Genomic DNA, 15,130 nt, shown 5'->3' on the forward strand with positions numbered 1-15,130 from the left:
TCCAAATGGAATCCTGTGAGGTAGATTTAATGCATTTTTATACTAAAGAAATTCAAGCTCTCAGTGGTTTAAAGAAAGCCCAAAGTCACACCATTGGATGAAGAAGAGCCATGATTCAAACTAAATCTATCTAATGTCAAAGCCATGATTGTGGGCTCTGTAGGATACATCATCTTTATTTTTCAGTTTCCAGGATAGTTATTCATGCAAACACTAAGAACCAGTTGCAGAAGAAGCTGATTAAACTGAGCTGGCTCCCTGGAATTGCTAGACAAATGTAGTCACCTATGGAATTTAGACTTCAGCCTTCACCCACAAGATAGTCAATCAAAAAGGAGATAGTAAATGTAAATACTGCTTTTGATGGCTCTTCCTGGATAATAACCAAGCAGTGTGCAACAGGTATGCCCTTCTGGTTCTCCCTCTTCAGATCATCTTTAGGTACAACACACTCAGACTGACTTATAAAAATGGGAATAGATCTACAGAGGCTGACATAGGTGGTGAGAAAGTACAAGAAGGAACTACTAAGGTGCAGTGTGAAGACAGGGCAGGAGGGTGCACAGGAGAGCTGTCTACAGAGATCATGAGCTTGGTGGGTGGCATCAGAATTCCCTTCACGAAGACAGGGAATTTCAATAGGGACCAACTGAGAAAAATTGTAGGGAGATGTTTTTAAAGCCAAAGTAAACCTACTCTGGTGATGGGAGCATGTTGCGGAACAAACAGAACAGACCTGGTTCTGAACCCTACCCTTGTCACTTTGCAGTTGTGAGGTCTCGGGCAAGCATAATAACTCTGAGCCTTGACTTCTCACTTTGTAAAATGGGAGTATCAGAGTTATTCTGGGAACAGACTAAGACATTTAGAAACAGGCTAGGGAGTCCATGACACACAGCCATTACTTAATATATGTTCAACCCTTCCTCTCCATTTCCAATATTTAATATTGCACTCACTTGGATTATCTTCCCAATGATATAGTGAGCTCTCTATCATAAGTCTATAAGTGCAACCTAGAAAAAAAAATGTTGAAACACTAGCATTCATGTGCTACTGCCACAAGTGATCTCTGATGCCCTTCAAATTTTAATATTCTATATTCCTAGGATTGTGAAGCAAAATCTTCCAAACTCATTCTGGCAGGTCTGTAGTTCAGGGAGATTCTCTACAACATTAAGAAATGAGTTTTGTGCCAGAGTCTGAGAACTGCTGCCTGCTGTGTGCCCACAGAGATTCACAAAGCTCCTCACCATAGTAAAAACACTGAGGATCCCCAGCAAAGAACAGCCAGTCTCTGCTAAACATATCTGACCCAGGGTCTTCTCCACTTCCCACAGTACATATTTATGTCTAGTGAAACAAATCTTCTAAAGATCATGTATGGAGGAGAAATTTTATTAAGTTAAATATTGAATAACTCTCCCCACTTAAGAGATTCCTATGGTAAAAATAAATGTCACTTTTCAAGTTCGAGTTCTACCATTTGACAGATGGAGATCTGAGGCTGGGAGTGCCTAATTACCTTGGGCAGGTGGTATCCAGCCAAGGTGGTATCAACTGTCACTTCCCTGGGAACATTCACAGGGATGATGTTGCCCATCCTCTGCACCTCATGGATGAAGGCGTTGGTGTAGGGCATGGACTCTCGGACGGCCATGCTTGGCTGCTGCCACTGGCCAAGCACTCTGTCAATCTCAGCATGCACTTTTTCTGGAAAACAAATAAACAGGAGATTCTATTATTTTTCAATGATTTATGTTTTCTTCAAAAGATGTAGGAGTTGTCTCTCATATCTCATTTATTATATTTCAGTTCCTAACTAAGTTGCAAACAACTCAACCTGGTTAGTTCGTAAACCTTCAAAGGACGTATCTAGACAACTGCCAACTTTATACTTTCCGTGAGGCTGACTGGGCTAAGGAATGGAATAACTAGGATCAACATGGCTAGCTTATAAGTAAAAGACATTTGTTTGTCTGAATGTGGGAGCCTGGGAAGTCTAAGGTCAAGGCATGAGCTGATTTATTGTCTGGGAAGGATCCATTCTCTGGTTCACATATGGCACTTTCTCTTTTAGTCCTTAGGGTGGGAGGACCAAGGCATCTCTCAGAGTCTCTTTCATAAGAATGCTAATTCCAGTTATAAAAACTAATTACCTACCAAAGGTCCCACCTCCTAATACCATTACATCAGTATTTAGCTTTTCCTCTCTCTTGGTGGAAAGGTAGCCCTAGTGGTAAGCCATCTAGAGAGCTTCAAGAAGAGCATCATTGCAGACACAACAGAATAAGTTGGAAAGAGCTAGAATTCTAAAAGCCTTGCTGAGTCCCACTTAGACTTGTATTTTTACCCAAGAGAGAAGTAAACTTCTACCTTTTTTTTTTTTTTTGGTTTTCACTAAAAATATTTAATTAGAAAAAAATACAGATAAAATTTATCATCTTAGTTATTTTTATGTGCACAATTTTTTAGTATTAATCATATTAACAATGTTGTACAATGAAGGCACAGAACTTTTTCATTTTGCATAACCATAACTCTATATCCATTAAACAACTACCATGTATCCTCCCCAGCTACCTCCATTTGAATTCTGTCTATGAGCTTGGCTACTCTAAATAACTAGTAAGTACATCATATAGAGTTTGTGTTTTTGTGACTGACTTCTTGAATTTAGCATGATATCCTCAAGGTTCATCTACATTCTAGTATGTGTCAACATTTCCTTCCTTTTTAAGGCTGAATGACATTCCATTTTTACATATTTTGCTTATCCATTCACCATCAAAAGACACTTGAATTGCTTCCACATGTTGACTACTGTGGATCCCTGCTATGAACATGGGTGTAAACTTCTATCATCTTAATCCACTGTCATTTTGGAGCCTCTACAAAAGCTAAATAAATATATTCTAACTCAGTAGCTTTTAAACTTTTTTAAAAATGTAAACTACAGTGGATATACATTTTATGTCATGAACCTGAAAGCATATAAAGTATTCCCACATATAAAGTATGCATTATATATCTCTGTGTAAAAAAAAAGTTTGATTAAAAAAACTTACCCTTAGTACATGGGAAATACTGTGCTCCTTTCTATTCTGTTTTTTTTTTTTTTTTTTTTTTTTTTTTTTTAGGTTTTTTTTTTTTGGGGTGGGGCGGTTAGCCAAGACAGAGAGAGACAGAAAGTGAGAAATCACCCCCAGGGGGGATGGTCATGCCACAATCCCTTCTCCTCCATTCTCCTCTTGGGATCTTGGGCATGCACGCACATGTGCCCAGTGTGAGTTTTAAGCCACCGGGTCCGGGACGCGAACCGCAGTCAACTATGTGAGAGTTCAGTGGCATAGCCATTATGCTAACTATTGGTTCCCTATTCTGTTTTTATTTTAGGAGGAAAAAGTCAGTCTTGTCTCACTAAATTGATGTTATATCCCATTAATAAACTTTTCCTCGTATTATGAACAACTGCCTGAGCCCTGATGCCTGTCCTTTCAGTGGCAGCATTAGATTCTCACTAGAGCAAAAACTCTATTGTGAACTGTGCCTGTGAAGGATCTAAGTTATGCAGTTCTTATGAGAATCTAATGCCTGATGATCTAAGGTGGAGCTGAGGCAGTGATGCTAGCACTGAGAGTGGTTGCATATACTGCATTATGGTGACTTGTATAATTATTTCGTTATAATGTAATAATAATAGAAATAAAGCGCATAATAAATGTAATGCCTTGAATCATCCTGAAACCATCCTCTTCTCCTGGTCTGTGGAAGAATTTTCTTCAATGAAACCAATTCCTTGTGGCAGAAAGGCTAGAGACCCCTGTCTCAAAAGAAGGGAAGGACTCAATCAGACTTTCACATGAGGAATAACTCTTCCATGGAACTTAGCACAAAGTCAGTTGACTTCGCAGTCTTCCCTTCCTAGATGCAGAGCTTCTTGAGGACAGGAATTCTGTTACACTTGGACTCATCATAATTGTGACAGATAATATGAAAAAAAAAAAAAACGTAAGGTCCTAGGGTCACATCATCTCATGATTGCTCTCACAATCATTCCTTTTACCATGCTCTCTTCTGACCCCAACTTTGGGTAGCATGTGCCAGGAGACATGATTCTACCTGGGACCAGGCATACTCATGGACGTACTCACCTTGGATTTGGGGGTAGATGGCCAGGTAAAGCAGACCCCAACGCAGTGTTGTAGAAGTTGTCTCAGTTCCAGCAAAGAAGAGGTCCAGGGTGGTGCAGATGAGATTTTCTTCATCAAAACTTGAAGCAGCATTGCCCTTGTACTAGAAAGGACAGTGTTTATAATATCGTTCAGGGGATTCATTGATGCAATACACTGGAGCTTTATATTAGGGAGCAGGTTGGGACCAGTAGGTGGCAAGGTGGTTAAGGGGTTGGGCTCTTACAAGGCTAATACAGTTTGAGTCCTGACCTAGTGGCTTGAAAAATTATGCTAGGCACATGTGCATGTGTGTTCAAAATCTTGAGAGGAGAATGGAAAAGAAAGGATTGTGGCATGGTCATCCACTCTTGGGGGGATTTTTCATTTTCACTTTCTCTGACTCTCCAGTCCGAGCACACATGCTCTGTGACAACTCTCCTTTACCACCTTCCACACCCCCAAAAAAGAAAGGAAGCAGAGGTTTATAGCAATAAGTGCTGGAAGCTTTTGGTTAGCTTCCAAAGTGTACAGTGCCCAAGTGTATGAATGTCAACACAACTATTTCCTTATGACAATAATTTGGAAGAAGCTACTAGTATATACTGGGGTGGGGGGTGGGGGGAAGGAAGACAAATAAAAACAGACTTAGCTTCCAAGATCAGTCATATTTTTCATTAGCTGTGTGATCTAGGATGAGTTACTTAACTTCTCTGTGCTTCAGCTTTCTGTTTTATAAATTAAAAAACAAAAACAATATACAGCCCTTAAGATGACAGGGCCAGCAGGTGGCATGGTAGTTGGGCTACTGGGCTCCCACATGGCTGAACATGGTTAAAGTCCTAGATTGGCATTTTAGGTACGTGTGTGTATGTGCCCAAAATTCCAAGAGGAGAATGGAGGAGAAGAGGCTGTGATGTGGTCATCCCCCTGGGGAGGGAGGGTGATTTTTCACTTTCCCGCTCTCTGTTTCTCCAGTGAGTGCATGTGTCCAATAGCAAAAACCTAAGAACAAAAACAGAAACAAAAGCAAAACAACAACAAAATACAAAAAAAAAAACAACCAAAAAACAAGGGCAAAAATATTTTTTAAATGTTCCTACTTATACTAGAATGAACTTGATATCAGAATGAACTTTGCAGATCTGATTAAGTTAAGGATTTGGAGATGAGAAGATTATCTTGGATTCTCTCTGAGTTAAGGATGATCACGAAAGTCTTGATAGAAGGTTGAGAGAGGTTACAGAGTGAAAGTCAAAGGGAGAAAATGTAAGGATGGAAGCTGGGGTCAGAGAGAAGATAAGATACTACAATGCAGACATTGGAAATGAAGCTAGAGGTCACAAGCCAGGGACTATCAAAACCTTCTAAAAAAAACAACCCAGTTAGTGTGATGGCTATGTCGCTCGATTCCCACATAGTCGACCACGGTTCATGTCCCGGACCCGGTGGCTTAAAACTCACACCGGGCGCATGTGCATGCGTGCCCAAGATCCCGAGAGGAGAATGGATGAGAAGGGATTGCAGCGTGACCATCCCCCCTGGGGGGTGATTTCTCGCTTTCTGTCTCTGTCTGTCTGGTGAGCACACGCGCCCTATAGCAAAAACCTCTCCAATAAAAAAAAAAAAAAAAAAAAAAAGCTTCTAGAAGCTGGAAAAGTCACAGAAACAGATCTCGATCTAGAGATCTAGAGCCTCCAATAGGAGCCACCTGCCAACACCCTGATTTAGCCCAGTGAATCTGACTTCAGATTTCTGCTATCTGAAAAAATAAATCTGTGCTGCTGTAAGTGACAAAGGTCATGGTGATCGGTTGGAGCAGCAAATGGAAAGTAATTTACCCCTGTTTTTTCACAACAAAACACAGAAAACAACTTTGTTTTCTTCACCTTTGCCATTTCCTTGAGGTAAGCATCAATAAAGTCTCTTGTTTCCTCAGGATTCCAGTCTCTCTTATGTTTTTCAATCACATGAGCAACAAACGATTTCAGTTTTTCCCAGTTTTTGAAGAGAGTTTGGTGGGGTCCAGGAAGGAATCTCATTATCCGTGGGAAGATATTGTAGAGCTAATTGAGAGAAACAAAACAATCGTGGAGATTATAGGGTACCACTTTCCCACCTTTTAAGACAACAGAAACAATCTTCTTTTTCAATCTATTTTATCTGTCTAAATCTTGGGCTTCTTTTATCTCCCTTCCCTTTCTTAGCTACTATTTCAACTGTCCATGCAAAATACATTCATCCTTAAACTACTTCTTACCACCACAACTGCTTGCCACCCTAGTAGAAATCACTGATATTTCTTACCTGGCTATTGTAACAGTGCTCAACAGTTTTCCTGATTCCTTTCTTAATTCCAATCCCAGCCTCCTTTGCACAGATCTCATAGACGGATCATTGAACAGGTTAGCCATACTATTTTACTCCTAATTTCTCAATCTTCCAGTAGCTTTCCAATACACTCAGAAAGAGTCTTGGGACCAGCACTTGGTGTAATGGCTATGTTGTTGGACTCCCATTTAGTCGACCGCGGTTCGAGTCCTGGACCCAATGGCTTAAACTCACACCGGGCATGTGTGCGTACGTGCCCAAGATCCCAAGAGGAGAAAGGAGGAGAAGGGATTGCAGCATGGCCATCCCTTCTGGGGGGTGATTTCTCGCTTTCTGTCTCTCTGTCTCTCTCTGTCTTTCTGGTGAGTGCACGCACCCTATAGCAAAAACCTCTCCAAAAAAAAGAAAAGAAAAGAAAGAAAAGTCTTATACCATTCCTCAGGTGTGTAAACCCTACAGAGCTGGAATCTATACATTCCTATCTCCTCTTTTCCATCTCTCCCTGCCATCTTACTCTTACTATCTACAGTCTAGTCATAACAACCTCTGTGATCACATCAAGGGCATTCCATTGCAGTTGCTACTCCTTAAGATATATATATATATATATATATATATATATTAATTATGGTATGGCAGGTAAAGTGATTGAAGATCAACACTTTTAATGACAATCCAAAACATTATTAAAATAAAAAACTCACATCAATACACACACAAACACATACTGAGGTGGTGAGGCAATTTCAAGGATAAGGCTTAGGAGGGGAAAGCTCAAGAGGGTAAATTCAACAACTAGGGTGGATTTTCCCCCAGGAAGTGTTCAAATTCAGGAAAGTGGCTGAGAAACTGAAACGTTTAGCTGAGTTTTAGACAGACTCACTGGCTTAAAGGGACAAAAATTGGAGTACAAGGCCCCAAACAAGGAAGAGAAGAGGTCTGAACCCTAAACAGTGACCCCCTATGATTAGAAGATTGATAATATCAAGTGTTGGTGGGTATGTAAACAGTGCAAAGTTCGTAAATCTTTAGGCAGCTTTTGTGTCCAAATGTATGTACAACAGAAATGAACAGATGTGCCAGCACAAATATTTGTACTAGAATGTCATGGAAGCGTGATTGATAGCATCCCAAACTGGGAATAACCCAAAAGTCCATCAATAGAGAATAGATAAATAAACATCAGTATAGTCACACAATGGAATACTCATCGGCATTACCGAAAGAGCAACCAACACCAATGAATCTCCAAACAAGCTGATCAACTGATCTGGAGCAACTCAAGTCTGATAATGGCCTGAACTCTCTGTTCTGATATAGAGAAACTTGTGAGTGGCCTTGAAATGCCCAGGGCTGATAGCTGCCTAGGCTTTCTGGTCCCCTGCAAGTTAGCTACCCTTCCCCTGAGCTTGCAGGCCTTGATTTCCTGCTTCTCTGCCAGCTCTGTGTTAGAGCAGACACTGAGGCCCTTCCTGAGAGGACACTCCAAGCTGAAACCGTCCCTCCCCAATTCACCCATAAAAGACTGTGCTTAACCCCCAGGTGGGCTGGAGATTCATCCATGCACCACTATGGACTAAAGAGTTCTCCTTTTTTCTCTCCAGAGTGCTGTGTTTTCCTTCCTCAGTATCTGTTTTCCCACAGCACACCAAGAACTAGACACAGAACAGCACCCCAAGAGGAGAAGGGAGATGGATGGGTTGGGGAAGACCATAGAGAGAAGGGACTCAAAGATAGTGCCAATACCGATATTCTTTTAAAGCAGAACAACATATCTGTATAGGTATATATCATCTGAAATACTTTACAAGAATATTGGAAATGTTTCTTGTGGATATTTAGTCTTATACAAATACATACAAAAATACTGATGTTAACAGCTAGATTTCAAATAAGTGTGTGTTTACCTTAATTTTTAAATGTTATATTGTAGCTTAAAAAAAACAAACAAACAAACCAAAAGAATCCATTTGTAGTTGACATCTGTCCCAGGATCCTTAACACAGATTTGGAAGAACTGCCTTACCTCACATAGCATTGAAGCCTCCAGAAATGTGGCTTCATCCAGTAGCTTCAGCAGCTCCTGAAACTCACTATCTTGGTATTCAAAGCGCTTCCCAAAGGTGATGGAGCAAATTACATTGGAAACTGCATTGTTTATTTTGAAGTGAGGGTCAAAGGGCTGTCCTAGAGGAGGAGGAAGGTGGAAGAAGGAAATGAATTCTTCAGATTGTTTGTTTCTATTTACTACTGAGCATCTACTCCATATGATGTAAGATATATCTACTATGGAACCACCTAAGATGCTCTGGCTTGACACCCTATGCCGGGCATAACATGCAGAGAAAAGTAGGTCAATGCAAGATAAGTCAAACTGATGGCCAGGAATTAAACTCAGTATTCTAGAACTCTTTGAGGGCAGGGTCACAGTTAGTTGTTCATTGATCTATCCTTAGTGCCTAGCCCAGGACTGGGCACAGGACAAGCAATTAGGCACTTAATAAGTATCTGTTTGGGCTAGTAGGTGGTATAGTTGTTAAAGTGCTAAATTCCTACATGGCCAATCATGGCTCAACTCCTAAACTTGGTGGCTTGAAAATCATGTTGAGTGTGTGTGTGCACACACCCAAAATACTGAGAGGAGAATGGAAGAGATGGGAATGCAGCATGACCACCTCCCTGAGAGGCGATTTTTCCCTTTCCCTCTCTCTGGTGAACACATGAACCCTATGGGGAAAAAATAAAGAAAGGAAAGAAAGAAAAATATTAAGAAAACAAAAGTGTCTGTTTAATAAATGAACAGGCCACAGTCTCATGTGCTATCCTGTGAAATACTCACCATTCTCCTCCTTCATTGCCTCAGCGAGGTAGTGGGCCTCCTCCTGAATGCGCTCCTCTAGGCTCTTCTTTCCTAAACCAAAGTTCCTGAGTGTCATCAGGGTGAACCTTCTTTGCTCCTTCCATACCTGGCCATTGGACATGATCAGTCCTGGGAAAAACAAAGCCAGCATTCTGACATTCTGATTTTATAATATGAACATCCAGCAAATGGTACAGGGATGTGTGTCAGATAGAAAGGAGAAAAACATTAAGACACTTGAACATTGTTCCGACACATAATCCCAAAGCAGTGGATATAATGGCTAATGTTTAGCGATTGCCTTCAGTGTCAGCACTTTGGTAAATATTTTTCAACATACACTATGTACTTTAGTGTTCACAGAAACTCTCTAGGGTAGGTACAATGATTACCACCCCCCTCCCCACCATTTCACTAGTGAGAAAACTGAGGAACAGAAGATAAAGCTAAATAAACTTCATAAGATCACACAGTGAGTAAGCACCTAACCATGCATTCATATTTAGGTCTGCTTGATTCCAAAGTCCATGCTTCGTCATTAGTTATATTAGTTAAGTATTTATGTTACACTAAATGCCTGAAAGGACTCATAGATAAGACAAACTCCATACTCTTAAAGAGGTACAAAAAAGTTTTATAGAAGTGGTCTTATTTAAACTAGACCCTAAAAAATGATGAACTGATTCAAGAAAGGAAAGAGGGAAGATCAGCCTCGTAGGACAGTGATAAAGTGCTATACGTGGGGATCCAAACCTTACAAGGCCAACCAAGACTAAGTCCTGGTTCCTGCAGTTTGAAAGACACAGTGGGAGGATATGCATGCATGCCCCAAATCCTGAAAAAATGAAGAAATGGAGGAAAGAAGGATTGTGGTGTGGCTACATCCCATTAAGAAGTATGCTTTCTCTCTCTGACAAGTGCATGTATTCCCTGGTAATAAAAGAAAGGAAAGGAAAGAAAAAAAGGAAGGAAGGAAGAAAGGAAGGAAGGAAAGAAGGAAGGAAGGAAGGAAGAAGGAGGAGAAAAATAAAAGAAAGAGGATTGAATATTCTATACAGAAAGAATAACATGGCAAAGAAAAAAATGGTGTAGTCAACAGACCATTGTATGTTTTATAGAAGATAATGCCAGGCCACTTTACATTTATTCACTTGAAGAGTACTCTTCAGCCCTTAAATGTCTAGCTTTGGCCTTTACCATTCAATGAAACAGCCCTCAGTGTTGTCAAATACAGGGAAATCTTCATCTTCCTCATGTCCTTCCCTTCCAATGGTGCTCAGAATACTGCACTCCACATATTTTCTTCCAATGTTCTCTCAGAAACTTCCCATACTCTTTGTTAGTTCATTTTCAATCAAATGTTGAAATGGTAGAGTTCTTGAAAATTAGGCCTAAAGTCTTTGCTTTTCTAAAGTCTTTCCTTTTCTCACCCTCTATTCCATTTCTGGAAATCTCTTACTATCTCTTAATATTCATATAATTTCTCTTGATAGTGACCATCTATGTCTGGCCCTAAGCTCCAGGCCCCTAAATACAACTGCCTGCTTGACTTTGCCAATATAAAAGCATTTTAAATTCATCATATCCATGATTTCATTTATTATTTTCTTCATACAACACTCCACCCAAGCCAAGTCAAACCAAACACCTTCTCCTCTTTTTAAGTGTTTCTCCTTTCCACCATCTACCATTGGTGTCACCTCAGCACCTCGTTCTCCTTATATCTAGGTCATTATATCTTGTTAGGTTTACTCCATGAATATCTTTTTTTTTGGGGGGGGAGAGGTTTTCGCTATAGGGCACGTGCACTTGCCAGACACAGAGAGAGACATAGAGACAGAAAGCAAGAAATCACCCCCCAGGGGGGATGTTCATGCCGCAATCTCTTCTCCTCCATTCTCCTCTTGGGATCTTGGGCACGCACGTACACGCGCCCGGCGTGAGTTTAAGCCACTGGGTCCGGGACTCGAACCGCGGTCGACTACGTGGGAGTCCAGCGACATAGCCATTACGCTAACTGCTGGTCCCGACTGACTACTTTTTTAATTCCTCAAGTTCTCTGGCCTTTTTCTCACCTTGGAGACTTTTCATATCCTATTTCCTCTGCCTAATAGTTCCTTCACTTTATTAAATGAGTTGTCACTTACTTACATTACCTTTTACTAAATCTCAGGACTACATTAAAGGAGCCTAATAAGTGTGCCTTACAGTTATCTTCATAACACTATAGGATTTTAATGATTATAGTTCATTGATACCATCTTTTTCTCAGTGGAGCATACATTACATAAAAACATGGATTTTACCTATCGTGCTGACAAAGTACCCACACCATGCTTCCCATGGCAGATAATACAGATGTATGTAGGATTAATTGATGAAATATTTCAAGGAGGAATTACAGAGTATCTGAATTATAAAGTGCCTTGATAGAGTGATCGTTTTGAGATGTTTAAATTTCAGTTTTTAAATATTTTGCTTTATTTAATGAGAATAATCTTAAGTTCTCATGCCAACCTGTTATAACATAGACTGGAAATCTTGAGACAACTTGTGGGGCATGGCCTTAATCACAAAGTCTAAGGAATTAGAGGCAAGAAGCCACAGCAGCAGAAGAAAGCAGATAGACCTCATTTTCCCAAGGACGCCGTCTGGAAGGGGTAAGCAGAAACAGAACACACTGCGTCTTCCTCTGTTACAGCTGGGTAATGTGATTACTTCGCAGTCAAAGCACATAGACTGAGTTGGCGCAGGACATGTGACTTCTCCCAAACTTCTATTAGGGCTGACCCTGCCAGATCCTCGAGGGGGTGCCCTCTTTGAGCAAATATGAGCACCCAGCTTCCCTTAATTGCAGGAATTTTATAATCCTTATCATATTATAATTCTGGGCTGGTTTATGGGGATTTTAGAAAGTTACAGTCAGAGAGGTACCTTGAACAGACCATAGGAATGTCAAACGTACACATTACATTGGTCAAGAAACTTACCATTCTTCTTAAAGACACGTTCTCGAATGGGGTTGATGGGGCGGTTCACAAAGTTTGTGTCCATGTGGACAAGGACATCTTTGATTAAGGGTAATCCACTGATAACAACTGAAGACACATCGCCAAGCTGCAGACTCATAAGGTTCCCATATTTCTTCACAAACTGAAAAATAGTCACAGTTGAATATGCACTTGTCTATGTGTTCATGAATAGAGGGTGTGTGTACGGAACTGAGGAGCTCATACTGAGGGGACTGTGTGCTTGTGTGTGTGTGTGTGTGTGTGTTGGGGGGGTGGGGAATGTGCACCTGGGTCTGACAGGAATGTTTCTATTTCCTTTTCCCCTGTTCTCAACTTGACTTAGAGTCAATTCACTGTAGCATGTAGAAGTTTCCTTATAAAATATTTTATCATGTATTTAACCAACATGAGTTGAGTGAATATTCATCATGTGTCCCCAGAACAAGGTCTGAAGTTAACACTGTAATAAAATAAATGAGGTCTCTAAAATCAAGCATCTTAGAGTCTAGGGAAGGCAGAAAATACAGCATATCTGACCTACCAAAGAAGACCAAGATACGGTTAGTGTAAAGCTGGTGTAGCAAGCATGGAGTCCTAAGTAACTAATCTGTTTATCCAGAAGAGAATTCTCCCTTCCTAGACAAGGCATAGAAAATAGGAACACATGTTAGATAATAGGAAGTACATAGTGTGGTGGCCAGGTGTGGAGAAACGCATTGTAACTCTGAAGTTTTCTGACAATCTTGGCTTTATAGTTCCTAAGTTGTGGGCTTCTGGGAAATGGCTTCCCTTTTTAAGCTTCTGCTCCCCAGCCAATCAAAGGCAGAAGATTATGCCTCCCTCAAAGGGTCCTGTGAGGAAGGAAAAACAGCAATGCAAAAGGCACTTTGTTTTCTGGTTCTGGGCATGGAGCCACATAGAGTCTCTGAGAATGAAAGAGCTCTGTGTACAAAGGAATATCAGCGTGCACTCACGATGGCTAGAGGACCACGGCCTGCTGTGTGTAGGAGGACGGCACTGTAGGTCTCAGATGGCCATGTTCCCTTGGGCCCTATTAAGAATCTTTCATGTTTTGTCTCATTAACCTCACAACCACCCTACAGTGGTAATGATTTTCCCTGTTCATCAGAGAAAGAAAATGAGTCATAGCTGGAGAAACATATCCAAGGTGACAAAGCTTTTGAGTGGTCGAGGCAATCTGCCAGGCACTGTGCAAGGACTGAGGACAAGGACATGAACCTGAGATGGTTCCAGGACCACAGAGTTTAGCTGAAGGGAGAGAATAAAAGTGAGAATGAGAATGACAGAGTAAGGGCAGGGAAGAGGGAGAGAGAGAGTGCAAGAGTCTGTATGTTCAGGAATCCACACGAATGTGCAGGTTTGTGCAAGATGGGTGGATGACAGTGATGGTCACTAACCTAGTTCCTTTTCAAGCTGCTTATTTAAGCAAATGCACTAAAGAGACCCCACACCACCTTTGCCTGTCCATCTATGTCTAGCTGCACACAATGGTGTCAAATGGAAGGCCCATTTCCTCCATGTGGCTGTCAGCCCTCCTCTGATCTTGATCTCCATGTACTAACACTCCACCGTGTCACTCTTAGAGCCCTGGGGTCACACAGCCTCCATCAGAGCAGATACAATGAAGTCAGTTTTATCCCTTCTTCCTGTTCCCGTGTTAAACACCGAGACTGCATGTAGTCCTTTCATCATTCTTTCAGTTCAGGCCCTCCATCAATCTTGGTTCATCTCCAGCAAAATCTATGTTCTGTCTTGCTAGGAAAGACAGAACCAAAATTCAATCTCAAGTTAGTGTGTCTCCAATGTACACATTTTTGCTTTTAAGAAATGGTAATAATAAATCCATTCAAATCATGTAGTTATTTTTTTTTCATCTTGCTGAATGTCTAGATGAACTTCATAAGAAAGATTTCTTGACTAATTTACAATAGTTGGTAAGAATGGTTTAGAAATGACGGGAAAAAAATCTCAAGGTAAGCTAAGTGACTTTTTTTTAAAAAAAGAATTATTTTATTTAACTTTATTTATTTATTTATTTTAATTTGACCAGAGAGGGACACAGTGAGAAAGACGAGACAGAGCGAGAGAGAGAGAGAGACAGACAGAGAGAGAGAGAGAACGGGAAACTGGGAAAGTTCAGGACTCGAACCATGGTCAGCCATGAGGGAGTCCAACACCCTTAACCACCATGCCTGCCAGCCCCAAGTTAAATGACTTCTAACTGACAATGTACACTACCTAGAATCTTGGTTTTATACTTGGGAAGAACTCAGCACTCTGTTACAATGTACTAAAATAAACTTTTTCAGAGTTTTAGCTCTACCAGCTCTCTACCCATGAAATTCAACAGAACTGTGTAAACACGACACATCCATGATCTCTTGGACCTGGATATTGATTATGGAGATGCCTAACAATTCTTAGGAGCACTGTATCAGCCAATTGCTTGACTAGGATCAGATGATCAAGAGAGTATCTGGGGACCAGCAGTTAGCGTAATGGCTATGTCGCTGGACTCCCACGTAGTCGACCACGGTTCAGTCCTGGACCTCGTGGCTTAAAACTCACACCGGGCGCATGTGCGTGCATGCCCAAGATCCCAAGAGGAGAATGGAGGAGAAGGGATCGTGGCATGACCATCCTCCCTGGGGGGTGATTTCTCACTTTCTCTCTCTCTGTCTCTCTCTCTCTGTCTGGCAAGTGCATGCGCCCTATAGTGAAAACCTCTCAAAAAA

The 15,130-nt window shown here is 41.0% G+C and overlaps 1 protein-coding gene across 2 annotated transcripts in view; it reads right to left on the bottom strand.

The window, feature by feature from the left end:
• LOC102490783 (cytochrome P450 2J2) overlaps nt 1-15,130 on the bottom strand; it is a 31,586-nt gene that overhangs the window by 4,102 nt on the left and 12,354 nt on the right. For both annotated transcript variants that reach the window (XM_006154915.3, XM_027774372.1), the window contains exons 2-7: nt 12,354-12,516; nt 9,343-9,492; nt 8,530-8,690; nt 6,062-6,238; nt 4,155-4,296; nt 1,526-1,713 (exon numbers count right to left, since the gene is read on the bottom strand). In XM_006154915.3, coding sequence (XP_006154977.1) covers nt 1,526-1,713; nt 4,155-4,296; nt 6,062-6,238; nt 8,530-8,690; nt 9,343-9,492; nt 12,354-12,516 — 981 coding nt within the window. The remainder of the gene's footprint in view (nt 1-1,525; nt 1,714-4,154; nt 4,297-6,061; nt 6,239-8,529; nt 8,691-9,342; nt 9,493-12,353; nt 12,517-15,130) is intronic.

Source organism: Tupaia chinensis, unplaced genomic scaffold, assembly GCF_000334495.1.
Source record: "Tupaia chinensis unplaced genomic scaffold, TupChi_1.0 Scaffold000425_1, whole genome shotgun sequence".
Classification (NCBI taxonomy): Eukaryota; Metazoa; Chordata; class Mammalia; order Scandentia; family Tupaiidae; genus Tupaia; species Tupaia belangeri.